At 38.7% G+C, this 24,696-nt stretch overlaps 1 protein-coding gene across 1 annotated transcript; it reads left to right on the top strand.

Moving 5' to 3' along the window:
* The first annotated feature begins 5,410 nt into the window (after positions 1 to 5,410).
* LOC100487637 lies at positions 5,411 to 13,936 on the top strand. Its single transcript, XM_002941880.5, has 7 exons — positions 5,411 to 5,612; positions 6,522 to 6,666; positions 6,777 to 6,890; positions 9,405 to 9,549; positions 12,281 to 12,429; positions 12,821 to 12,960; positions 13,483 to 13,936. The coding sequence occupies exons 1-7, from the start codon at positions 5,510 to 5,512 to the stop codon at positions 13,674 to 13,676; spliced, it is 990 nt and encodes a 329-aa protein (XP_002941926.2). The 5' UTR covers positions 5,411 to 5,509; the 3' UTR covers positions 13,677 to 13,936.
* The last annotated feature ends 10,760 nt before the right edge of the window (positions 13,937 to 24,696 follow it).

Genomic DNA, 24,696 nt, shown 5'->3' with positions numbered 1-24,696 from the left:
CAGAAGTAGCAGGGAGCCGCGGGACAAAGTGGAGCACGCCAGAAAGGGCAGGGCTCGGACTTGATTAAATGGGGCCCGAGCTAAGGACCGGCCGGGCCCCCTTTAAAGTTAAAAACGCCCGGGCCCGGAACGATCGTACCCCCTGTGCCCCCCTGATGGCGGCCCTGAATACAGAACTCCATATAAATATCTACATTATTGAACCTCTAATCCCTCTTTCAAAACCAGACTAGACTTCTGTTCCATTATAAATCACAGTTGCTGCTAATGTACTTAGACATTGTATTTTAACACTTCTGGTTATGGCTATTTTTTATCAAGGGAAATGTGAAAAAAGGCACTGGTACAGTGCATTCTGTTAAGCAAAATGCTTGGGACCTGGGGTTTTCTGGAAAAGGGTCCTTTAATGAATTGGATCCCATACTTTGTCTATTAAAAATAGTTTTAGCATTAATTAAACCCAATAGGATTGTTTTGCCACCATTAAAGATTAATCAAGTACAAGCTACTGTTTTATTATTACAGAGAAAAAGGAAATCAGTTTTAAAATTAGAATTATTTGATTAAAATGGAGATGGCATTCCTATAATTAGCATCTTTTTAGATAATGTGTTTCTGGATAACTGATCCCATGCATGTACTTGTATTTAGAATTAGTAAATCACTCAGGATTTATTTCTGGACATGCTTATGAAAAACATGATTTAGTACAGAACCAATTTTTAAGACCTGGACCTGACCCAGAGCCGCAGCCATCAACCCGCAACCCCCCATTTTTACTCACTTTCATCCACGGGTACGTGTTTTGCTGTTCTAACATGAGTTTCTTAAAAAGCCCTGGGGCCACCCCAATTCGCACAATTTTGACCCTGGTAATAAAATTCCCTATTAGCAGCATGTAACTATTAACTGCAAAGAGGGTAAATATATATAGAATATGAATTCCATGTGATGAATTCTATTTTTTTTCTGTTTCATAAACAACAGTGTCAGCAGCAACATACTATAACAACAAATAGACTTTTGGTATTTTTCAGCAACTCACCAGTTTTTCCCAGAAACCTCTGGTCATGTCACAGTCCTTCCTTCATACTCCTGTTCATTGTTGTGCCTAGCTGTTCTCCGCCCTCAGTGCCACTAAGATCTGACAGCCATAGCCCTAAGTGGGAGCTTTTGTGAAGAGAAAAAGGGGCTGCTTTAGGCATAAGATTCCAAGCTTGTCTCCTCAGTGTAGTCATGTCTGTTTCAATGTCTACTTGGTCATTCTGTTTGTCCCATATGTGTCAGTTATTTAACCTTTTATTGCTCATTTTGTTGTGACCATTTCACCCTTGGCTTGTATGATCATCTGCCCTTTTCTACTCCTTCTCGGTCAGTTCCTAAACCTGTATTCCGTCTCCAGAACCATTCACCAACCTGGTGCGTGTTATGACATTAAAGAGTTATTCAGATTTAGCTATGCTATGATATCTTTTCATTTTTGCATTCATCTTTGGCATCACCCAAAAGATATATGTATATATGTACATATACAGGTATGGGATCTATAAACCAGAATGCTCGGAACCTGGAGCTCTCCAATAATTTGGATCTCCATACCTTAAGGCTAATGCCAGACAAGGCATAGGGCGGATATTTTCATCAAGAACCGCCCTACGCCTCCTACATGTGCCTGCACCCAAATGAATGGAATACGCTTAGGTGCAGGCACATGTAGCCGAAATACGCATAATAACGCGAGATTTTCAAACTCTCGCGTTTTTATGGGTATTTCCACTACATGTGCCTGCACCTGAGCGTATTCTATTCATTCGGGTGCAGGCACAAGTAGGAGGCGTAGGGCGCAATTTTCAGCAATTCACATTTCCTTTTTCTCTGTAATAATAAAACTGTACCTTGTACTTAATCCCAACTAAGATATAATACGAATACTTATTGGTAGCAAAACAATCATATTAGGTTTATGTAATGTTTAAATTATTTTTTTTTGTAGACTTAAGGCAGAAGATACGAATTACAAAAAGATCCCCTATCTGGAAAACCCCAGGTCCTGAGCATTCTGGATAATGGGTCCCATACCTGTACTGTTTTATTATTACAAAGAAAAAGGACTATAATTTTTTTAAAAAATAATTATTTTATTAAAATGGAGTCTATGGGAGATGGCCGTCCCCCAAATTCAAAGCTTTCTGGATAATGGGTTTCTGGATAATGGATCCTATACCAGTATGAATAAAAAGAACTAACCAGTAATACTAGATTTCTGTTTTCTGTGTACACAAGCAAAGGTATGTTTTCTGCTACAAGAACAGAAACAGACGTGTCAGGTACAGGTATGGGATCCCTTATCCGGAAACCCATTATCCAGAAAGCTCCGAATTACAGAAAGCCCATATCCCATAGACTCCATTATATTTAAATAGTATAGAATTTGATCCCAAATAAAATATAAGTAATCCTTATTGGAGGCAAAACAATCCTATTGGGTTTAATTAATGTTTTATTGATTTTGTAGTAGACTTAAGGTTTAAAGATCCAAATTACGGAAAGATCCCTTATCCAGAATACCCTTGGTCCCAAGCATTCTGGATAATGGGTCCTGTACCTGAAATAGAATGGATGCTATGGCATTCATGGCAATGGCATTTTCACTTAATGGGTTCTATACACTAATATACACAATATACAGTATACACACACACACACATATATATATATATATATATAATGAATGAATGAGTTACTGCACAAAATATGTGGTTATTTTCATTATGTAATTTATCATACCGTGATACCATGTGTGATATTTCAGTCGTTTTGTTCCTTTTCTGTATTGCCACCCTCAGCAATCCCTGAAAGTATCCAAATGCAAATGACCAACAATGCTAAACATTACATTTGATTGAGCTGAAAATCTAGAACATAGCAATGTTTGCAAGAAATATTAAGTAGGATTTGTGGAGCAGTTAAAGTAGCTGGTTTTAGCCATTTATTCTACACTCTGACATGTAACGGCCTGCAACAGAGATGCTTCTATGGTTTAATTAGCCCAGTGCAGCACAGGGGGCCAAGGAGCAATGGAAATTTGCATGGAAATGGAACATCACACATTATTTAAAGTTAACCTTTAAAATAGCCCAAAGGCACAACTAAATGGTTTATGCCCCTTAGATGGAAGAGATTCCCTTATCAAAATGATGTACAATACAGTTAGTCATTCTTGTTATAAAACACAAAGTACTATTTAACCTACATAGAATATTTAAAAATACTTCTACTAGTATCTGCTTCCTACTGCGGAAATATAGTAAATGATTAGATGTATCTGTATAATTTACTACTAAAGATTTAATGGCCACTGGGGTTTTAGGAAATACAATAAATAATGATTTCCCCCTCTGTGTACATGAGGAAAATATTTATTTTCATTTCCACAAACTCAAGTGGCCAGGGGTTGGGCCAGGCTAAGCTAAGGGGCATGTGTAAAGTCACTGATATTCCAGCTATATTTTAGTATCTTCAAAACCACTCATCGGGTAGAGAAGCAGTAGCTTGCGTAGCAGTAGCTTGCGTCACAGCTAATGTTCTGCATGATTGTTATTGTGCTAATTATTATTATGCTATATATTATGTTATTATTCATATATATTTTTGTTGTAGCGGTTTTTGGGTGTAGTGGTGTTTACTTTTAGGATATTCTTCTGGTTCAACTCACAAGAAGTCTGATGCAGTGAAACTTGGGGTGACCATAAATCAGGTTGGTTTCTATTAGCAGTGCCTCGCTTTAGATTCTGCAGACTAGGAACTAAGTATGGTCAGTACACCTTTCCAATATAGTCTAGGACAATTGTGTTATTTAAAAGAGAATGGGGTCTCATTTAGTAAGAAGTGTTTCAAAGCAACTGTGGCATGCTTGTGAACCTCTAAGTCAGCTTAAAACCAATTTTTCTAATGAAGAATTCTGCTATTAGATAGGGTTTTATGGGAGCAAAATCTTAGGAGCATTGTTTTGGGACTAGCAGTGTATTCAAGATCTGTCTGGGAGAAAGTCTAGTGCAAGCAAGATTGTCCTGTTATGGATACCCAGTAAAAACACCCTTACCAAATGCAAGACTGAAGACCAGTACATGCAGGTTTACATGCCTTTTAATATCCCAGTACTTAATACATAGCAATATATGAACTATATACCGATACAATTCTAAACTAACTAGGGATGTAAAAATCATGATAACCTTGGATGTTTTGCCTGTTCAAGCCACTCTTAAAGAACTAAAACCTAACTAAAGAGGTAGGGCAGAAATCTCTTCTGCTGATTCTCTGCACATGCTCTGTACTGCTGTCAGTTACTGACCTTAGGGACAGACTCACAATATACTGTATATATAGAATATAAATGTCACAATATAAGGCTGATTAGAGATCAATACAGATAATTAGTGCATGGCAGCTCAGAAACCAGTGCAATTGGCATCAGAATTTACTAATCAGTCCTGTAGCATCAGCTTATATGACAGATGAACCTCATTTTCTGGTTCATAATTTGCAACAACCCCTAAGCTTAGCTTCTCAACAGCTGCTCAGAGCGCACTGAGCATGTGAGTGTCACAGACACTTTCCAAGATGGATCATTTCTGGTATCGAGATGCTGATACTTTAGCCTGGTGCAGTAAGTTCAGTATCTAAAATATTACATTTTTAGCCATATACATTTTTAGGGTTTAGTTCTCCTAAAGCTCCAGAATCTGCCAGCACAACATCACCTGGTAGGGCATTCCACAACCTCACTGCCCTCACAGTGAAGAATCACCTGCTTTAAATGAAAGTTCTGTTCCACATGTCTGAAGGGGGGGCCTCTTGTAATTTAAAATCAAATTCAATTAACTGTTGTCTGTAATATTTCTGATTGTGCAATATGCATATCTAATAGATCATAGACCCTCCATATTGACCACATTTAAAATCTTCTGTGAAATCACTGCAACAAGAAATATGCAACTGAAATCACAGATGCTTACATCTTTAGCAGATATTCATATCCATGTGCCATATTTTTGTACCATTGCAATTGTCTTTAATAGGAAGCTATCCATGGAGATGTCACCCCAACTTTGCCCTAAATGCTACAAGCCAAAGAGCGGAAGACTTTTATATTGTGTTTCGAGAAAGATTCTATCATTAGCCTCTGCACATACTGGAAAGCTCTCCAGGTTACGTTTTCGTTTACAAAATAAGGGAATTTATGGCAATGTTATTTTTACACAAGCCTCTCAGAACCACAGCAATAAATTGCAAGCGATTAACCTGCCATGTGCTCTACCTGTTTCATAACTCACTGTTACTTAAGCACAAAGTCTCAGAGATAAGATTCACATGTCATTCGCAGTTGTCCATAAAAGCCCCATCCTTGTTCACAGTATTTAAGCCTCAAGCAACAACACAAAGCATATCCAGTTCTACTTGCTCTGCCTAGAGATTGCCTATTGCCTGAGCTGAACACTTTTAGACAATGGCTAAACACAACTTGCTGCTCTTTTCCCTCATCATCCTCACAGCGGTATCGTATATTGTCACTGTAATATTCAACGCTCTATCAGCAATATCTAATAATGGTAAGTCAAAAGTTATACATATATTTGTATGTTATATTCTGTACAACTGTATTTAAGAGGTTACTTTGATTGCTTTGCTAATCTTTCTTATGTCAGTATCTTTGCTAATAAACCTCATAAGCCTGGTGATATAATTGTATAAATGCATTTCAGACAGATCCAAGTGGTCCAAGTGCTCTGTAAGGATAACTAGAACCTTTATTGTGGTACAAATTATATATTATATGGAGAACACTGACATGCATATTCTGTGTCATCAAGATTAAATTCTCTGATCATTCATGAAGTTCATTGAATTTTTGATGAATGCACCAGTCTTTCTTCTTGGCCTGGCTCCGTCTCCTTTTACACTGACCTTGTTTTTAAAAACCTCAAAAATTATTCTAACCAGCCCCAGAATAACATACCTTTCTTCCTGCATTCACATTTATTTTGTTTCTCAATTACAGCCAGTTCCATTACAGCGCTCTGAGATACTTCCTAGTTTAACCTGAGGCTCTGCTTCATTTTGCTTTCTGAGCACTCCTTTCTAGGACTATGAAGACCTCAAAGAGGTGCCTACTGGACATGCTCACTGCCTCTGCTCCAATTAAAATCAATCAGCCATGGGCAGAAGGCACCTCTTTGAAGTCCTCATAGTAGAAGAGAGAAGGAGTGTTCAGAAAGTAAAAGGGGGTGGAGCTTGATGCTAGACAAGGAAGTCACTAAAAGAACAGCTGTTTAGCTGCTTGCAATAAAGAAACAAAATAAATATGCATGCAAGGTATTGTTTTCTGGGGGCTGTACAGCGTCATTTTGCCTTACTACTGTTTAAGGCAATTTTGAGGATAAAATAAAACAGAATTATTACACCTTGGTTAAATTGGAAATGTACTGTCTTATAAATAACTAACTGAATTATTTGTTTAGGTGTATTTGCAACAATTGCAAAAAATGTTTCCGACAAATACTCACTGGATATCACCCCTGCGGGCTGGACCTTTTCTATCTGGTCTGTGATCTATATTTGGAATGGAGCATGGATTGTCTACGCTGTCTCCACACTTTTCAGAAGGTGAAATCCAGATCTCTGTCTGAGTTATTCTATTATGGAATATATACAAGTTAATAAACTCATTATTATTGTATGTTTAGTAATAACATGATATTTCTTTTTCAATTAAGGAATTCTATGGGCTATATATATGTAACGCCTGGGCTGCACCCTCCTGAATTTTTTGTGATTTGGATTGTAAACAACATTGTGAACATTGGCTGGCTTTTCCTGTGGGACCAAGAGTAAGTTCACTCACCATTGCTAATGGATCCTTCTATAGAAATAGTTGCCTCTATCCTAGTCTTTATTAAAACTATAAGTATACCTTTTCTAATGTACCCTTTGGGCTATAGTGGGGTTGCATTGTCATTTAGATATTGCTTTATTGTTATAATTTTAAGACATATTAGGAAGCATACACTTACCTATACACAGTGTGCAAAATGCAATTTCAAGGGCAATATGCATGTTTTTTTTCTCACAAGTATTTTCTTGGTGCAAGAGAGAGAGGTGGTGGTTTGCACCAGGACTTCATTATTGGTTTAGCAGCCACTTAGCTTGTAGTTGTCTGTTGTAGTTAGAATGGTGAAATCAAATTTCAGATCATGCTTCACCAAGCCAAATGTTTGTTCTACGTATATCTATATGTTCCTGTAATAGAATATCTTTAAAGGAACAGTAACACCAAAAAATGAAAGTGTATAAAAGTAACTAAAATATAATGTGCTGCTGCCCTGCACTGGTAAAAGTTGTGTGTTTACTTCAGAAAGTCTACTATAATTTATATAAATAAGCTGCTATGTAGCCATGGAGGCAGCCATTCAAAGAAGAAAAGGCACAGGTAACTTAGCAGATAACAGACAAACCCCCATTATATGGGGCTTATCTACTAGTTATCTGCTATGTAACCTGTGCCTTTTCTCCTTTTTTCCAGCTTGGATGGCTGCCCCCATGGCTACACAGCAGCTTATTATATAAATTATAGTAGTGTTACTGTAGCAAACACACCAGTTTTACCAGTGCAGAGCAACAGTGCATTATATTTTTATTACTTTAAAGCTCTTTCATTTTTTGGAGTTACTGTTCCTTTAAGCCACAATGCCTAGAGGCAGTGATATTTAGATGTCTTACTAATATGTCATTTCTGTAGTAACTAAAAAATGTGGAAGTGGATAAGTAAAACCAGAATAAGCCAGCATATCATATGGCACATTATTCTCTTGCTTAATATGTGGAATCTGTTTTCATACCTCATTGTATTCATAGGCATTACACTGAAAATATGTCTGCCAGGGAAAGGGCTTACACATTCCTTCTCATTACTCTACACAAATATACAATAGAGTTTTATGATAAGCAAAGATTGTAAATCCATCCACTGAGCCCTGCCATGATCATACAATGCACTTGCATAGGGATATCAAATCTCTTACAGCATTTTAGATGTATGGCCACCTTTAGGAAAAGAAACCAGCCGATTGCCAGAGACAACAGATATAGGTATCTGCTCCCATGGCTGTATTTATATATAGGCACCCATGGGCCTGTGCCTATGGTGGCAGCTTTAAGGTGCCGCCCACAGGTGCCTATATAATTAATAACATTTAAAAAAAAATAACTAAAAAACAGCCACCAGATTATACCTCTCCAGATTCGGCAGTGGAGTTGGGGGGGTGAGGGGGCAGAGGGGAGTTACGGGCAGAAGTGGCGTCCATCAAAAGCGATGTCACAAGCAGCCATGCAACCTGGGGACGCTGTAAGATACAGCCCTGTCTGCTCCACTAATTGTAGAACTAGTATTTATATCTATGGAAATCTGTTTGCTCAATATAGATAGGGCGCTGTTTTATTAGTACAGAAAAAAAGGAAATCATTTTTTTTTTAAATTTCATTAGTTCAAAATGGAGTCTATGGGAGATAGCCACTCAGCATTTCGGAGCATTCTAGATAACAGGTTTGTGGATAAGGGATCCTGTACTTGTACAAACAGGAAATATAACCAACAGGGGGCACCATTTGGGATGCACTTAAGCTGGCCATACACGCACCGATACTATCGTACGAAACCTCGTTTCGTACGATATTCGGTGCGTGTATGTCATGTCGGCGAGTCGACCGATATCGCAGGAAGCTGCTGATATCGGACGACTCGCCGATCGGCCAGGTTAGAAAATTTTGATCGGGCGCCATAGAAGGCGCCTGACCAAAATCTGCCGTCAGGGCTGAATCGGCAGAAGGAGGTAGAAATCCTATTGTTTCTACCTCCTTATCTGCTGTTTCAGCCCTGACTGTGTGTGGCGACCGATGGTCGCACGAAACATCGTTAGATCGCCACGTGTATGGCCAGCTTAAATCCAGGATTCAGTTCAGAATTTGCCCAAGATTTGGCGTTTTCCAGCAGGATTCAGATTCAATCCACACTTCTAGCCGAACCGAATGCGAATCCTTAAAATCACTTGACTTTTTATCACATAAACACAGAAGTTGAACATTTTTTGCTTCTTTGACCCTTCCGTGTCCAAATTTGCGTATGCATATTAGGATTCAGATTTGGTTCGGTATTCAGCCATATCTTTTAGGATTTGGGGTTCCGCAGAATCTGAAAATAGTGGTGGTGCACCCCTACTCTGAATAAAAATATATCAGGGATATACAGGACAGGCTGCCTAAAAACTACTAGTAAGAAAGTGTCATTTAGAGATTCATTTCACAAAGCACAGACTTAACCTATGATGTGTTTTCTTTTTTCCCCATAGGATTCTGATATTTGCCAATGTTTTCATAGTTTTACTGCCAATTTCACTCTACATTATGCTTGCCATATCATATCGTAACTGCTATAAGTATGGTGCCTGGATGTGGGAAAACAACCGTGTTGACTTGTGGTGCACACGAATCTTGGTGAGTTCATTTACAATATAAAATGAGCCTTTACTAATTTGTTACAGACACAAAGCCACCTGTCATGCACTGTGTAAAACATACAGTATGGCTCATAGGAAAATGGAAAATGGCACTAATCACATAACAATGGGAAACATTTCATTTCCAAACAGTAACTTTCCTCAGGGGGAAAGTCCTTGTTTGGAACTGAAATGTCGGATAAATAAAAACCTTGTAAAATATTTTTTTAATTTGGCCTTGATGTCGTTTCTAAAAGTCCTGTGAGTGCTGGCCTCTATTGCATTTGTATTTTAAATTTTTTTTCTTGCAGTAGCACCCAGGCATCAACCCCTTTTCAGTGGTGTGCTATCCTTGCTTGAACTGTTAATAATAATATGTTGATAGTTCCATTTCTACACGAATACACTTCCCAAAAGCACTTCCAGAATGCAGCATAGCTTTTTTGGACAAGGGCGTAGCAATTTGATGGTACGAGAGCAGGGCCTGAACTAGGGGTAGAAGAGGCACGTACCTAGGGCGCAACACTGCTTAAGGAAAAGGAAAGTTCTGCGGTGACAGGCGGAGGCAAGACAGATTCTTGAACTTTCCCCAAGAACTCTCCTAAACTCGTTCGGGAAAGCTGTCATGCCCTGCCTATTACCTATGGGGCGCAGTGAATCAATGGGCATGCCTATGGCGCAACAGTCATTAGGCCCGCCACTGTACAAGTGAGAATCAAATAATGGAAACTGAGGGTGTTCAGTCAATTCAAGGTGTTAAATGCCAATTTTCTGAACTGCCCTCCTCCCACACCATCTTGTTCTTGTTTTAATAGATATCCAGAAGGAGCAGCTTTCTACTTATTTAGCCTCTTGGCACATAGGTCTCCTAGTAAGGGCTAGGACACACTTTAAATGGCATATTTGTTATAGTGTGTAAGCCAACATCACTGGTGATGTTGACCATAGCAACCAATCAGATCTTTGCTTTTGTTGTATAACTTGAAGGACCATTAAACTCTAATTGCTTATTGGTTGTGTAGGGACCCATAGGGTTAATCTGCCCCTATGGCTTTAAACCCTACCACTCCCTTATTTCTGCTGTTACTGGGCAAAGACCCATGTATCTAGTTTATCCTTTGCACTTATACCTTATTGGTTATTTGGGTTGACCAAACCTATTGCAAACTCATATAGTGTTTAGCAAGGAGGTGTGGCTTTCTCTTTGGCTGCCTCTGTGTCTCAGGAACAGGTCACTGAGCCTGGGAGCAGGACAAGGCCCCAGTAAAGCCATTTTGCCCCAGACTTATCATCCACTCTGGTGAAATCAGGGACAGGGACCCCGTAAACGAGGACCAGTTAGATAGTTACTCTTGTAGTGCACTCTCTAGGAGAGTGAGACAGAGAGGGAAGGAAGCAAGAGCAGTTTCGGCTGCACCAGGAAAGTAGCTGAAAGTACTCTTCCATACAGGCACTCTTGCCACAGCATAGGGCCATGGTTAAGACATAGGAGTCAGGAAGTACCTAAACCCTGATCCACAGTCGGCTGTAGGACTCTCAAGCTAGGGGTTATCAACCTGAGGACTGAAGTATCTATCCTGACTGCTTCCAAAGGGGTGTCAAGCTGACCAAGTGTATTTACCCTGCCCAGACTTCCGAAAGGGGTGGGATAAACCAGTGTGCATCCTCTCTTGTTGTCCTCAGAGTACTACTATCATTTAACATCTATACCTGCATTTGTGAGTATAACCCTGCTGATTCATTTGACTCTGACAATAAACTGTGCTATAGTTCAACTGCAAGAACCTTTCTGACGTCCATCTTTACTGCACCCAGCTAAAGTGAGTTGTAGTTACACTACACCCCGCTCTGCAGGTCTCTTCCATATAGCGTAGGCCCATCCTGAGAGTCGCATGTACCCCCATCTTCTAACACCTACACTAGCCTTGGTTTTGACTATTTTAAGGCCAAATAGGGGTTACAGTTGCTATGGGCAAGATCCATGGTGATGTTGGCTTATACACTATAATATTTATTACCCCTATGCAGATACACCACATTCCTCTGCAGGGTTTCTTTTTTTTTTTTTAGATGTGGAGGAAAGTATACCCACTCTTGTGCGCACACTCCAATATCCATTGCCAGGGCCGGGGTCAGCCTGCGTGGTGCTACTTAGAGTGCATACTAGCATATATATGTAAATGTATACAATTTCACACCAATATGCACTCCATGTTGCTCCACACAGGGCCTGTCAATGCAGCTGTGGGGTGTGTGTATATAAGAGCGGGTTCGCTTTCCTCTGCATCTATATAAAAATGCCTGAGGTGGAAAGTGGTGAATCTGCTTAGTGTTCCTTTGCCCTAAAAACAGCAGCAAATTCAAGCTTTAGATAAGGTTACAGACATTTTGTTATTTCTTCCCAATAGTTAAATATCATGTTTTTTTCCCATTGTAATGTGATTAGTGCCATTTTCCTTTTTTTTTTAATGTGAAAAATCATAATTGTCATAATTGTAATAGCTTGTATGTAATTCATAAAACTGACCAGCCAAAAGAAAAATAAATGGAGCTGGCCATTAAACCAGTGTATTGAGTCATTGGTTGATGTGGAGCTGCACAGACGTGTACCATCATCATCATCCATACAATAGCTGAATATTGGACAGTACTCACCTTTTGTCATAACTGAAACCTTATTTTTAATCTCTGCACCTGACAAAGTATAATCTAGAGATTGTTTTTTCCAGGTGCATAATGGATTAGCAACATATGCCACATGGACAACAGCCGCTACTTGCCTTAACTTTGGAATTGTCTTAAAATATTACGTTAAAATAGAGGATCCGGCCGTCAGCAGTATCACACTGTGCCTCATTTTCCTGGCCCTGGTCTTCTGGTAAGATCATATTATTCTTAACTATAATATCTTTCTTCCATGTCCATGTTTGCTGGGTGCAAGTGTGCACCCTGCCCTGCACTTGGTAAATGAGTTCTTTTGTGTTTGAGGTTTTTTGTACTTGCTATGTATTTAATATACAGAATGGAAAACACTGCCCTCATGTGGCCTTGTACAAGCCCTAAAATCAGCTTGGCTTTGTAATCCTAGACAGTTGCAAATATTGTAGTAATTTTAAATTGGAAACTAAGATATTTTATAATATCTGTATATCTGCATAAGATGGAATACAGTAATAAAATGAACCTATTTGTGAACTACTCATAATGTAGTCATTGTTTCAATGTCCCTATAGGACACACCTTATACTTATCTTTATGTATCTTTCTAGGCTTATGTTGGAAACATTTGTCTTTGAAAAATATGTTCGCTACACTTTTACTATATATCCTGTGGCCATTGTTGCTTCTGCTGGTGTATATACTGGAAGTAAGACGTCCTCTGATCTGTCAACAGTTAATATGATTAATGGTAAGTCAATTAAGAAAGCCATGCGTCACCTTCACTATGTTTTTTGAGGTCCAAACTAACTCTTATGGCTCCCAGCTTTACCTGCTGATGAGTAGCTCCCCATCTGTTTTCTGATATACAGTATTTAGGAGCCAATTTCTGCTGCCTGTACAGGGTGCCTGGACTTCCCAGAGATGTCTTTATGGATCCACATAAAGCACAATCACAATGTTATCTTTAATTAAAACCCAACACAATACTGTTATAATATACCTGATATGGAAAACCCACGTGTTGCACTTTACTTGCTGGGGCATCTTTCTTTTTTTAAAGGAATATTGGACTGTTGGGGCATGTGAACAGTAGGTTTAGATTCCTACTGTTAATATGTACAAAGCTGTAGGGGTAAACACAAATACTGTTCCCTTCCAGCACATTACATTCAGTACATTCAAGCAGTTTCCCTGAGGGAGTCAAATGATGTGTTGTATATTAGTATTGCTGAGCCCTTATGCTAATCTACTTTTCCTTTCTTTCCTCTAGTGGTGATTATCGGACTGACTTCCTTTGCATGTCTCTTGCGCTTTATATTGCTCTTCACATGCCATAAAGTGAGGCCTTTATTCTCAGAGAAAACCATTAGCACATTAAATGGAGATTTAATTGACAGCGGGAAGACGACATTAGGAAGCCAAGGCCACATCAATCCAATCGCCATAGAAATGGAAAAATCGTGACAGAAACCTTAAACATTGTTGTTCGTTGTTGCTTTATTTATTTGTAATGCTGGGATGCAATTTAAAACAGGGCCAGTAATATTTTTAAACAGTTTTTTTTTTTTTTCAGGCTTGGGGACTATAATTTTGTAATTTAATATTGTTCAGAGCCCCTCTAACCTTGAAACTGGATGGTAATTGGTTATTTGTATGATGGCTTATAATGACAATGTACTCTATGGAAACTTTTTTTTTTAAAATAAACCCAGAAAACCTTCATACTTCTGAGTTGCTCCTAATTAAGCAGCCACAGTACCTTTCCTAGCACAGGCAGCAGCAGGGAATATGTAATGATTTTTATGGTGTACTATTTATTATTATATTATTATCAAGTTAAACTTCAAATTTAAAATTAATCGGTGTGTAGGCAGCCATCTCAGTGCATTGTGCCTGCCCACAGGGTCGGACTGGGCCAGCCCAGACCCGATCCCTGCTGGCGCTCCCCCGGGCCGCCAGTCTCCTTCCCCTGACGCGCTGAAAGTAAGTGCTCACTCAGGGGAGGGCATCCGGCGGGTGTTGGGGGTCCCTGCGAGGGGTTAGGGGGGCATGCCTTATGACCCAAATGAAAGATGCGCTGAAAGTAAGTTTAACTTACGCACACTTAGGGGAGGGTGACGGACAGGTGTCGGGGCCCCTGCGGGGGGTTAGGGGGGCTTATGACCCAAATGCAAGACAAAAAAACTGCAAAACATCCCAAAAGTAAGAATATAAATGCAGAAACTGGAAATAGGGTAAACCGTTCCGCAAAGGACATTAGAAAAGAGTGAAGTTTAAAGAGAAACCACTGGCACTAGCATTATAATACGTTCCTAAGAAAGGATGTGACTGATAGTCAGGCAGTTGAGTCAGCTATCTCCATAGTGCATGACTGTCCTTCTCACCACCGGATGTGTGTGTCCAGCTCTTACTGTTTTCCTTTCTTTCACCCACTCCCTCTGCACTTTCACTTCCTATCCCTGTCCCCGCGGCCAGTAGGGGCACCCAGTCCGACCCTGTGTATGATGCCTTATTGCATAAGTCTTTCAACACTCTTTTATATCCACTATGGAACTGCAGTGGCTGCATTATCATTTACCAGTCACAGGCTGCATTGGGCTAGAATTTAGGTTCTTGTGCACGTACTTTTACAGATCTTGGTTTAAATCACAAATATGTATCAACTAAAGCTCCAATGAAAACAATGGCACAGAAGCAGAATGAGTAGGGCCTGTGTATTTGCTTGGTCCGATGACTGCAATATGAGAACAGGTAACCAAACCCAATACAACAATATTATCATGGAAAATATTATCAGACATTCACTGGACTGCCACTCATTATCCGGCAATGTGGGGTTATACAGTGAAAGAGGCAGCTAATCAGAAGTTAGTGTTTAATATTCTGCCAAAAGAACAATGCTAACTGCTAACTGGGTGGCATGGGTTCACTGCTGCAGGGCAAAGCTGACAAATAGTTTATCAAAATCTTGTTACTACTGAGAATTTCTATTTTTAAAATTCTTTTTTTTTTTTTACATTTTTTAATATAAAATGTTTTTAATGCGCTGTTTATAAGCTGTAATTTGTATCTGCAGTATAAACAATGACCCCACTGGCACCTCAGTAGACCCAATGACCCTCACTGGCACCATCAGTAGACCCAATGCCACCCCCCACAATTACTTCTTTTCTACCTCAGTTACCAGTTGAAAAATGTGCTCTAGTACATGTATGGGGTCTGTTATGCAGAATGTTCCAATTTGTGGCACTGACATTTCCTATTTAAGCAAAAACAACAGTCTGTTGTACTTACTTTTCACAATTTGAATTCTTTATTTATTTATTTTTGTAGCGGTAAGTCATGGTACAGAAAAAGATACTAAGGAACTTCTAGGTCCTGTGCATTTTGGGTAACAGCTGCTATACCTGTACACCACACCTATTCCTTTGTGTCAGCAGCAGCAGTAGTGTGGAATGAGACAGCAGAGCATCCATTATTAAAAGGAGCTTTACAATTTGTCCAAGAGCAGTTTTGAGCAATTGATTTAATGAGGAAATAACAAGAAGCATGCTCCCAAGTTTGCAAAGCTTGTTAAAGTGCTTAACTGAAGGCAGCTGCACAAGCACAAATGGTGAGAAATGAATCGATCGTGAGGAATAAAGCTGCATCAGCCGGCTATAGAAAGCAATATTACTGGCCTTGCCAGTGCTCATGGCAGACTCTGACACATTGCTCAATGCACTGTCGAATCTCAAACATTTTATATTTTAACCCCTTCACAGCTATATCACATTCATCATAACTGACTTGCACTGTTTCTTATAAGATGAGGTTAAAGCACTACATAGATTTACTGCTTATAGTTCAAATGTTACCACTCACTTCCTGAAAAATATTCTAAACAAAAAGCATTTCTATTCAGCACATTTAAATAGGCTTTATTTGAAACAAAAGTCCAGATTTTGTTTGCAGTGGTTGCTTTCTGCTCTTGTAGTGACAGCAGACACCCACCCTCCTTTCCTAATGTGTTTACTGACCTGTTAGATAATATATAGAGGGGTCATTTACAAATGCACTGGTGCAAGAAACCTAAAGGAAACTAAACTGCACCCATTACCTCTCAGCTATATCTGCACCTGGATTAGTGATGCCATCCAGTATTATCATTGCTTGTTGTTCTCACAACTCATTAAGAAATTATGTACTGCCTACTTTAAAGGACAAGGAAAGGCCACTATGGCTGGTATTGCCGCTTTGTAAGCCTTCAGAGACCCCAGTCACTAGCCTGTAATTGCTGGTCAATTGCTGGACTGCAACTCTGAGGCAGCAAGGTGCATTGTGGGCCAAAAAAAAACTTTGCTTCTTTTAAACATTTTTTTACCTGTCTGCCATTTAGTAAATTAGCGCAAATGTGTCTTTATTCTAAAATGCTCAGCACTATCATGCTTGAACAGCAAGTACTACCACACAATTAGATATAAAACCACCACAAGACATATTCTGGAAACTTTGCCAACTAAAAATAGGCCTTGAGCACCTGGGACTCTGGCGGCACAGACTGCAGAACTTAATGGCGAACGTCTGTTGGCTCATAGTAATAATACAAAGCATTTTTCAGCTTGGTTTAGAATGATTATTATGTAGCTGAGAACATCTTTGGCATTGCAGAGGAATTCATAGCATCACTTTTATTGTTAGAAATTGCTGGCTTGTACATAGCCAATTGCTGAATACCCACTGCAAATAACTGAGGTTTAGAAACAATTAAAAACACTGTTTTAGAGAACAGGCCGAAGGGCAGGGCAGGCAGAAAATCAGGCTAAGGGTCAAAACCAGGGAGTCAGACTATGGGGGAGCAAGAAAAGGGCAGGAACAGACTTACCCTTATGTCAATGAAAACACAAGTAGGCACCTTATAGGACATGTAAACCCCACACACAAAAATGTGCTTTGGTTTTCTAACTGTTGAAATCTAATTGCTGATTGGTTGTCCTGGGCAATATCATCCGTTAATGCTTCACTACATGCTTTATTTCCCACATTGTATTGTATGATTGACAGAGTGTCTAGACCTTAGCCAATATATAATCTTTATGGTGATTTTCATGTTTTCCTAATATAAATTTAGCCAAGGTCTAATTGTAACACAAGGTACATCAATATTGGATCTCATTAACCATTTATGTTGGTTGGCTTGCTCAGAAATCCACATCTAATACTCTTTTTTAGTTGAGAATTCGAACCTTGTCTCTTCAGAAGTCTTTCAACAGTACAGAAAGTTCTGTCTGTTCTGGCCACGGATGAAGGTTAAGGCCATTTTTAGCTTGAGCAAAATGAAAAATGGGATGCCGGCAAATTTAATTTAAAGCTGGTTTCCTCAACATAACAGAATTTTATTGTAATGTATTTAATAGTTTACTTAACCATGTAGGGCTATATATGCAAGCTATGGTTCTGCTCTTTGCTGTTTGCCTGACCACCTCAAGCCACAAGCACCGTCAGTTTACTTACTATAGATCAGTGGTTCATAATCTATGGATGGGGATACATAACTGAGTCGTCATGCAGTTTAGGGCAGGCCTCCATGACCCCTCTGATAAAGTAAAATGTCCTACTGTAGCAGGCAATAGTAATTATGGTAAGCAATGAATTCTAAGCTGGTGTTTCTCAAATTACAAAAAAACTGATTTAGGTGGTGGAATTAATTGGTGTCTTCTTGTATCTTTTATACCTTTGCCAAGGTGCTGCATTTTTTGTTTAATATACAGCATTAATTCCTAAACCGTGGAGCTGGTTCCCCTGGGGAGGGGACACAAAGCTGTAGTTGGGGGATCCATTCTGAAGGTCAGTTAGAGGCAAGTTTGGAAACACCTGATACACCTGGAAGCTCACCTGGGAGGTCAATTAAGATGAGATTTGGGGTAAACGCTTCTTTATCATCTTAGAGTTTCTCAAAATGATGGCCAAAAGGCCAACTCACAGTGTTTTTATATGTTAATATGTCACCTTTTTATGAGCCAAAGTGGGCTTGAAGAGGATAACTCAACAAATCACAGACGCACTGTTTATAGTTACTTACATTTCCAATATGATCCAATTATAATCTTAATATATAAGAGAGTATTGGCCAGTCTATGGCCTTCTTTACTTCCAGTTTCCATATAGCTGGGGGGTTTTGTTGTTTCCTACACTTTCCTCTGTCTCATAGAACCCACATTCTTGAATGTACATGGCTAAGCATCTTCTTTTGTTTGGCTATTATAAAAAAAGCCTTCTGGTATTGTCTCAAACAGGGGCATAACTACAGAGAAAGCAGTTGCAGAGGGCCCAGTAAGGACCAAATTAATGAACAATTATATATTGTATATGATTGTATATATTGGCAGAACAGGTTAATTAACGTACCAATGTTTTGGGGTCCTAAATTTAAGCTACTGTCGGGCCCAGTAACACTAATTTCTTAATATGGGCCCAGTGGTATAAATAATGTTGCCTATGAATAAATATTTGGTCCCCTATGTCTGAAATTGTATTATTTCCAGCATATATAAAATAAAGATTTTATTTAGCTTTCAGTTGTATAGACAATGACTGCACTGACTGTATGTTTCTTGTTATAATGTTTACAGGAAACAAACAGGCTTTATATCTTTTCATTGTGTTACTGGTAAGTGTTCCTTCACATATTGTGACCTAGAGTTTCTAAGAACTAATAAAAAATGGAACTCCTTATATAGTACACTATACTTCAAAGAAAAGCCCTTTAGCCTTGCATGTTTGGATTAAAGCTTGTGTATTGCTAGAAATTAAATAAATGTTGTGATGAAATGAAATTCATACCATGCGCTAATGGTAAGATAAGCAGATCATGAGAAAAATCGGGGGACATGTCTAAAAAAATCCAGCTACAAGGGCAATACTGATGGTATTGTACATACAGCCAATCCGTGCAGCCCAGCAACTTGCATTTATTAGACATATCCCTTTTCAAATATTCTGGTACCATGAGCAAGTTTATTTCCTTTCCTTTACATTATACATACAGTACAGCCCCTCATCAAAAGCGCCAGGTTAATTGATTTCTGTCCCTACTGCATGTGAATGTGTTAGGGACCTTAGATTGTAAGCTCCACTGGGGCAGGGACTGATGGGAATGAAATATGATATCTGCAAAGGGCTGCCCTGCAAAGTACTTTACCCTAGAAAAAGAAAGGATTATGATATGGCAGTCAGGAGCTGCTCATTGTGGATTCTCACAACAGGTTTTGTAAACATAGAAAACAGCATTCCCATGTATCAGTTCAATTATAGACAGATGATATGTTAAAAATAACTAGAAGTGATCTGATTATTCTATTATAAATGTGTGGTAAATTGAGGGTGTGAATATACATTATAATTAGGGAAAGATGATATTTGTAATGAAAAAAAAGAGAAGAAAAATAGAAAAAAGTTGAGATTATTTATGAATTCTCCTTAAATAGTAATGCTACTTAATCCCTTGTTCCAATTGAGTTGCACAACCAGTTTGTTTAACCAAAGCTGTATAGAAAGACAATTTAATTGCTCTAAACTCTACCTATTTACCTATGTACAACTATATGGCCAATTCATTCTCAGTTATTCTTCCACTCACCATCTCTTCTGTAATTATGGCCCTCTGAATTGTGGGACTCAAAGGTGCCATAGATTTCTTCTTATATAGTTTGTATATTACAACAGGGGATACATTATTCACTATTTATGTATTCTGTTGCACTAGAGATTGCTTATCATTCATATGGATCTCCGCCCCAATGGGGATTTCACATCGAAACACACTGAAGTCAGATTAATCAGGATCCAATAAACCTGTATCTCAGTGTTTCTGAAATATGGGAAGAAGCTGAAGTATAGGTATGGGACCTGTTACCCAGAATGCTTGGGGCCTCGGGTTTTCCTCAAAATGAAGCTTTCTGTAATTTGGATCACCATACCATAAGTCTGCTAAAAATCGTTTAAACATTAAATAATGGCTCCTATACAGATAAATTATATATTAGTTGTGATCAAGTTCAAGGTTCTGTTTTATTATTACAGGAAAAAAGAGAATTGCTTTGTTAAAATTGCTTGATTAAAATGAAGTCTATGGAAGAGGGCCTTCCTGTACTTTAGAGATTTCTGGACAAAAGATCACATACCTGTACACAGATCACATCCCACACAGAACTCAGAAGCCTAATGCTGCAAAACAGTAATGCTAATCGATGCCCCACATGACATACCCCAGTATCTAAACTGAAGATCCATTTGTTGGTATAAAAGACAAGAAAATGAGAAACCTAACTAAAGGCCAAAACAAAGGGTGTTGTATCACTGACTTTAGCCTTACAGATAATGACACATGTGGTGCTTTCTCCACTGATAAATACAGTTCAGGCACAGAAAATTGCCCCTAATCGCCTGTGGATTTCAGCCAGAAATTGCATGTGTGCACTTTTGCTGAATATCCATCCTTAGGCACACTTACAGGCAGATTCTATTACTGCCACTACATACACATACAAGCCACAGAGGTAGAGAAAACACTGTGGGGCACATTCATCAAAGTACGACAGGTCCGAATACAAAAAAATCATATTTTACAAGGTTACAAGGTTTTGCTAGCTTACAAGGTATTTTAAAAGGTTACAACTTTTGCATATTTGCTGCAACTTTTTCATGCTTTGCGCCGAGATTAAAAGTTTCAGATTCATCCAAGCTTCGGTACCGTGACTTTCCTTGGGCCAGGTTGGAGCTGCAGAGTGCCATTGAGCCCTATGGGAGGCTTCCAAAATCATGCACAGAAGGATCAAAGTCAGAAAGGTTTTCCTGCAGTTTATGATCGTTCTGATATGAAGAAATCTTACTTTTCGAACATTATATGAAAAGATAAAATTTTTTTGTATTTCAAGATATTTGAAACTCGTACTTTAAAAAGCACAATACAAAAAAATTGTATTTAAAAAAATTGTATTTAATAATACATAATAATTGTGCTTTTTAAAGGTACGAAAATGGTACTTTGATAAATCTGCCCGTGTGTGACTTGAGCCTTAAATCACTATATTAAATACACTCCCATTCTCTAGCACCCAATACAAACAACACCATGAGACAGTTTGTACAACCAAAAGACCCAACACCAAAGCACATGAAAATTAATGTGGTCTGTGCAGTCCAGTGTATTGAAGAACGCTCAGATCTATACATTGGGGAGACGCTCAGTAAAAGTATGGCCCAATATTGGAGGGCTAACTCCTCAGTATCTACTGTACATCTAAATGGAAAAGAACACCACTCTTGGGGACAGCAATGTGCATATTCTGGACTAAGAAGATGGTTTGAACGAGGTGTGATAAACTTTAGTTGCTTTACACTCATTTCTACTACATATACCCTTCCTATTTTTCCATCTTGCAATAAGTTAAGTTCTATGTTTTTGTTGGGATAACTTTACCAGCCCAGGGTATTTCTGCAGAATTTTGTTGCTGCAATCTTCTTCTTTTATTAGGGCCCAGGCAGACAGTAGAGTTAAAAACCACCCTATTGTGTGAGAAGATGGCAATGATGCACATATACAAAATACTCTAGGCCAGTGCCGTTTTCAGCAAACAGGAGCACTTGCCTGATTAGCTGCAGTGATTTAGTGATCCTTATTGTATGCATTGTATTAAAGTTAATTTTAAGGTAAAGTTGCTCTTTAAGTTTTAGAATGCTTTGAGGGTAAAGAAAAGAGGTATATTTGGGATTATGTATTAACAAAGGCAAAGTCTTCCCCCTATTTAAATAGCCCACATCAACAACTCAGGTTAGTCTTTACTGGTCTCTTGCCATTAGAATAATAAAGTCAAATGCATGATATGTTGCTGGGGCAAACTTTGTCTCTTGTTAAACCTGGCTACCTACAATTAGTGTTTTTTTGCAAAAAGTAGTCAGCATGGTAACTTGGATATATTTTACAACAGTGCAGGTTCTCCAATTTGGTATATCAAAATTGGTAAATCAAACATAATTAAGACAAGGAAAGGATTCTGTGACTGGAAGAATCCTGTTGCACTTGTATAATTGTACAGTATATATCTTCCCCATGCACTAAATGTGCACATAAAATGTGCAATTAAATCACCTATTACTTGGTAATGCATCACTTACTATACAGTTCTTTTATAAGCACATACCCATGTTTATAGGAGAAACGAAGTTGCTTCATCATTTCTGTCTCAGTTAATGATCATTCTAGGAATGGCAGGCAGAGAGCTACAGCCAATCACTCAAATATTTCCCCTTCTTTTCTGTTCCATTGTCCTTTCTGTCCATTTCATACAAACCAATAAATGCACAAACATTAGTCACATATTATATGTTGAAATATTTGAGAGCCAACAAGATTTCTGAATCCACTCTTTAATACATGAGACATCAGTTTATACATCGGTCACAATTGTTATTCCAAGATCAACAATTTTAGGTCATAGTTACATGATAGCAGAGGTTTCTTTAGAAAAAAAAAGGCACAAATCCATTAAGTTCTCTTTTCCGTATTTCAGAAATATTCTTTCCAGCACAAACATATAACTTTTAGCAAACATCGGAAGGCAGCATCTTAAAAAGAATTAACCTTGTGATTTGTGAACATTTAGAGATGTTTCTGTTTTTAAAGTTGTCAGTATATAAAATACCTGAAATAATGGTTGCAGTGCAGATTTGTTTGCAGAATTGTTAGTGAAGCATTGATCAATCCATGACAGGATGATAAACTTTTGCAAGCACAATTCTACATTTTCCCTGGTTGATACTGATATTGTTTGCAATAATCAAACTGGCCTACTAGATCTTTTGCCAGATTTCTAAGATTGGCAGCAATGTAATCAGATACAGAAACCATGCGTAACTTCAGAAACTCATACATGGTTTCAGTAACCAATTGCTCAAGCATTAATAAACCACCCCCACCAGTGTTGCAAGCAAATATGGTATGAGTTTGAGGTATGAGGCTTGCTGCCATGTAGGAGGCTCACCCTGCCACACACATTATATAAGATCAGCAAAAGGCAGCCATGCACAGGTTGACTACACATAGTGCCTGACTGGGTAGAGCAGACTGATACCATATTAGTTCTAGCCAACTTTCTATTGTTCCACTGGTTTTGGGCCTAAAGCCTGAATATTCGGCTAATGCCCCATGCACTGGCAGGTTAATGCATTGGCAAAATACATTTTTTTAAACATGCCTGATTGAAAAACCCATGAATATTGGACGGAATTGCCAAGTCACCATACATGTCCTGAAAATTGTACAAAATGGCACCAGCTTTTCTGTGCTGATACCCAAACCAGCTCAGCCCATGTATGCTCTGTTTTTTTAAAGGGTAAGAGGTAGTCTGGCAATAGATCTGAACAGAGCCAATAGAGTTATAAACATTGGCACTGTTTTGCCCTTTAAGTGCACCTGTCACCCTAAGAAATAAGGCTAATGCCACACGAGGCGTAGGGCTGAAATTTTCGGCAAGCGGAAAAGCGATTGCCGAAAATTCAGCCCTACGCCTCGTGTGGCATTAGCCTAACTCCAAATTGTTTTCTATCATGTTTGTTGAGCTTAATAAACTTTACTTACACTATATAAATAGAATTTTTTCCCTTTAGTCTTGGAATTTCTCAATCACAGCAAGCAGGTGCCATTTTGTGGACACTGTTAGTAAGGCAAGCTTTGTATCATGCCAGAATGTGCCAGAATGGGGGACCAGCTGCCCAGGCCCTGGCTAGGCAATTAGATGATGAGGAGAATGGGGGAGTGAGACGTGCAGTGACATCTAGGTAGTGCTGAATGGAAAGCTAAAATTATTGTCTGCCCCACCTCTGTGCCTAAAGCATGTAAATATGTATAAAAGAAAGAACTAGATTTAAGCAATATCAAAACATGCATGTAGTGTGTGCAAAAAAAAAAAAAAAATGCAGTGATTTTGTAAATCACTATTAGTATTTAAAGGAATTCTGCCATTTTAGGTATACTTTTTATTTCTAAATTACACTGTTTACACAGCAAATAATTCACTCTACCATTTAAATTTTATTCTTGAACCAACAAATGTATTTTTTTTAGCTGTAATATTGGTGTGTAGGCGCCATCTGAGTGCATTGTGCCTGAGTCTGAGCTTTCAGAAGGAGCCAGCGCTACACATTAGAACTGCTTTCAGGTAACCTATTGTTTCTCCTACTCCAATGTAACTGGAGGAGTCCCAAGATGGACTTGGATTTTTTACTGTTGAGTACTATTCCCATACAATAGTAATAGTATAGTAATAATACACAAGTGTCAGGTAGTTGCTATATTGCTGCCTTCCCATTGCTCTGCTGATCAGCTTCTGGGGGGGAAAGGGAAGAGGGTAATATCACTCCAACTTGCAGCGCAGCAGTAAAAAGTGTGACTAAAGTTTATCAGAACTCAGGTAACATGGCTGGGGAACACTGTGAAATAAAGAAA

Source organism: Xenopus tropicalis, chromosome 6, assembly GCF_000004195.4.
Source record: "Xenopus tropicalis strain Nigerian chromosome 6, UCB_Xtro_10.0, whole genome shotgun sequence".
In the NCBI taxonomy this organism is placed as follows: Eukaryota; Metazoa; Chordata; class Amphibia; order Anura; family Pipidae; genus Xenopus; species Xenopus tropicalis.
This window is presented reverse-complemented; position numbering and strand designations above follow the sequence as displayed.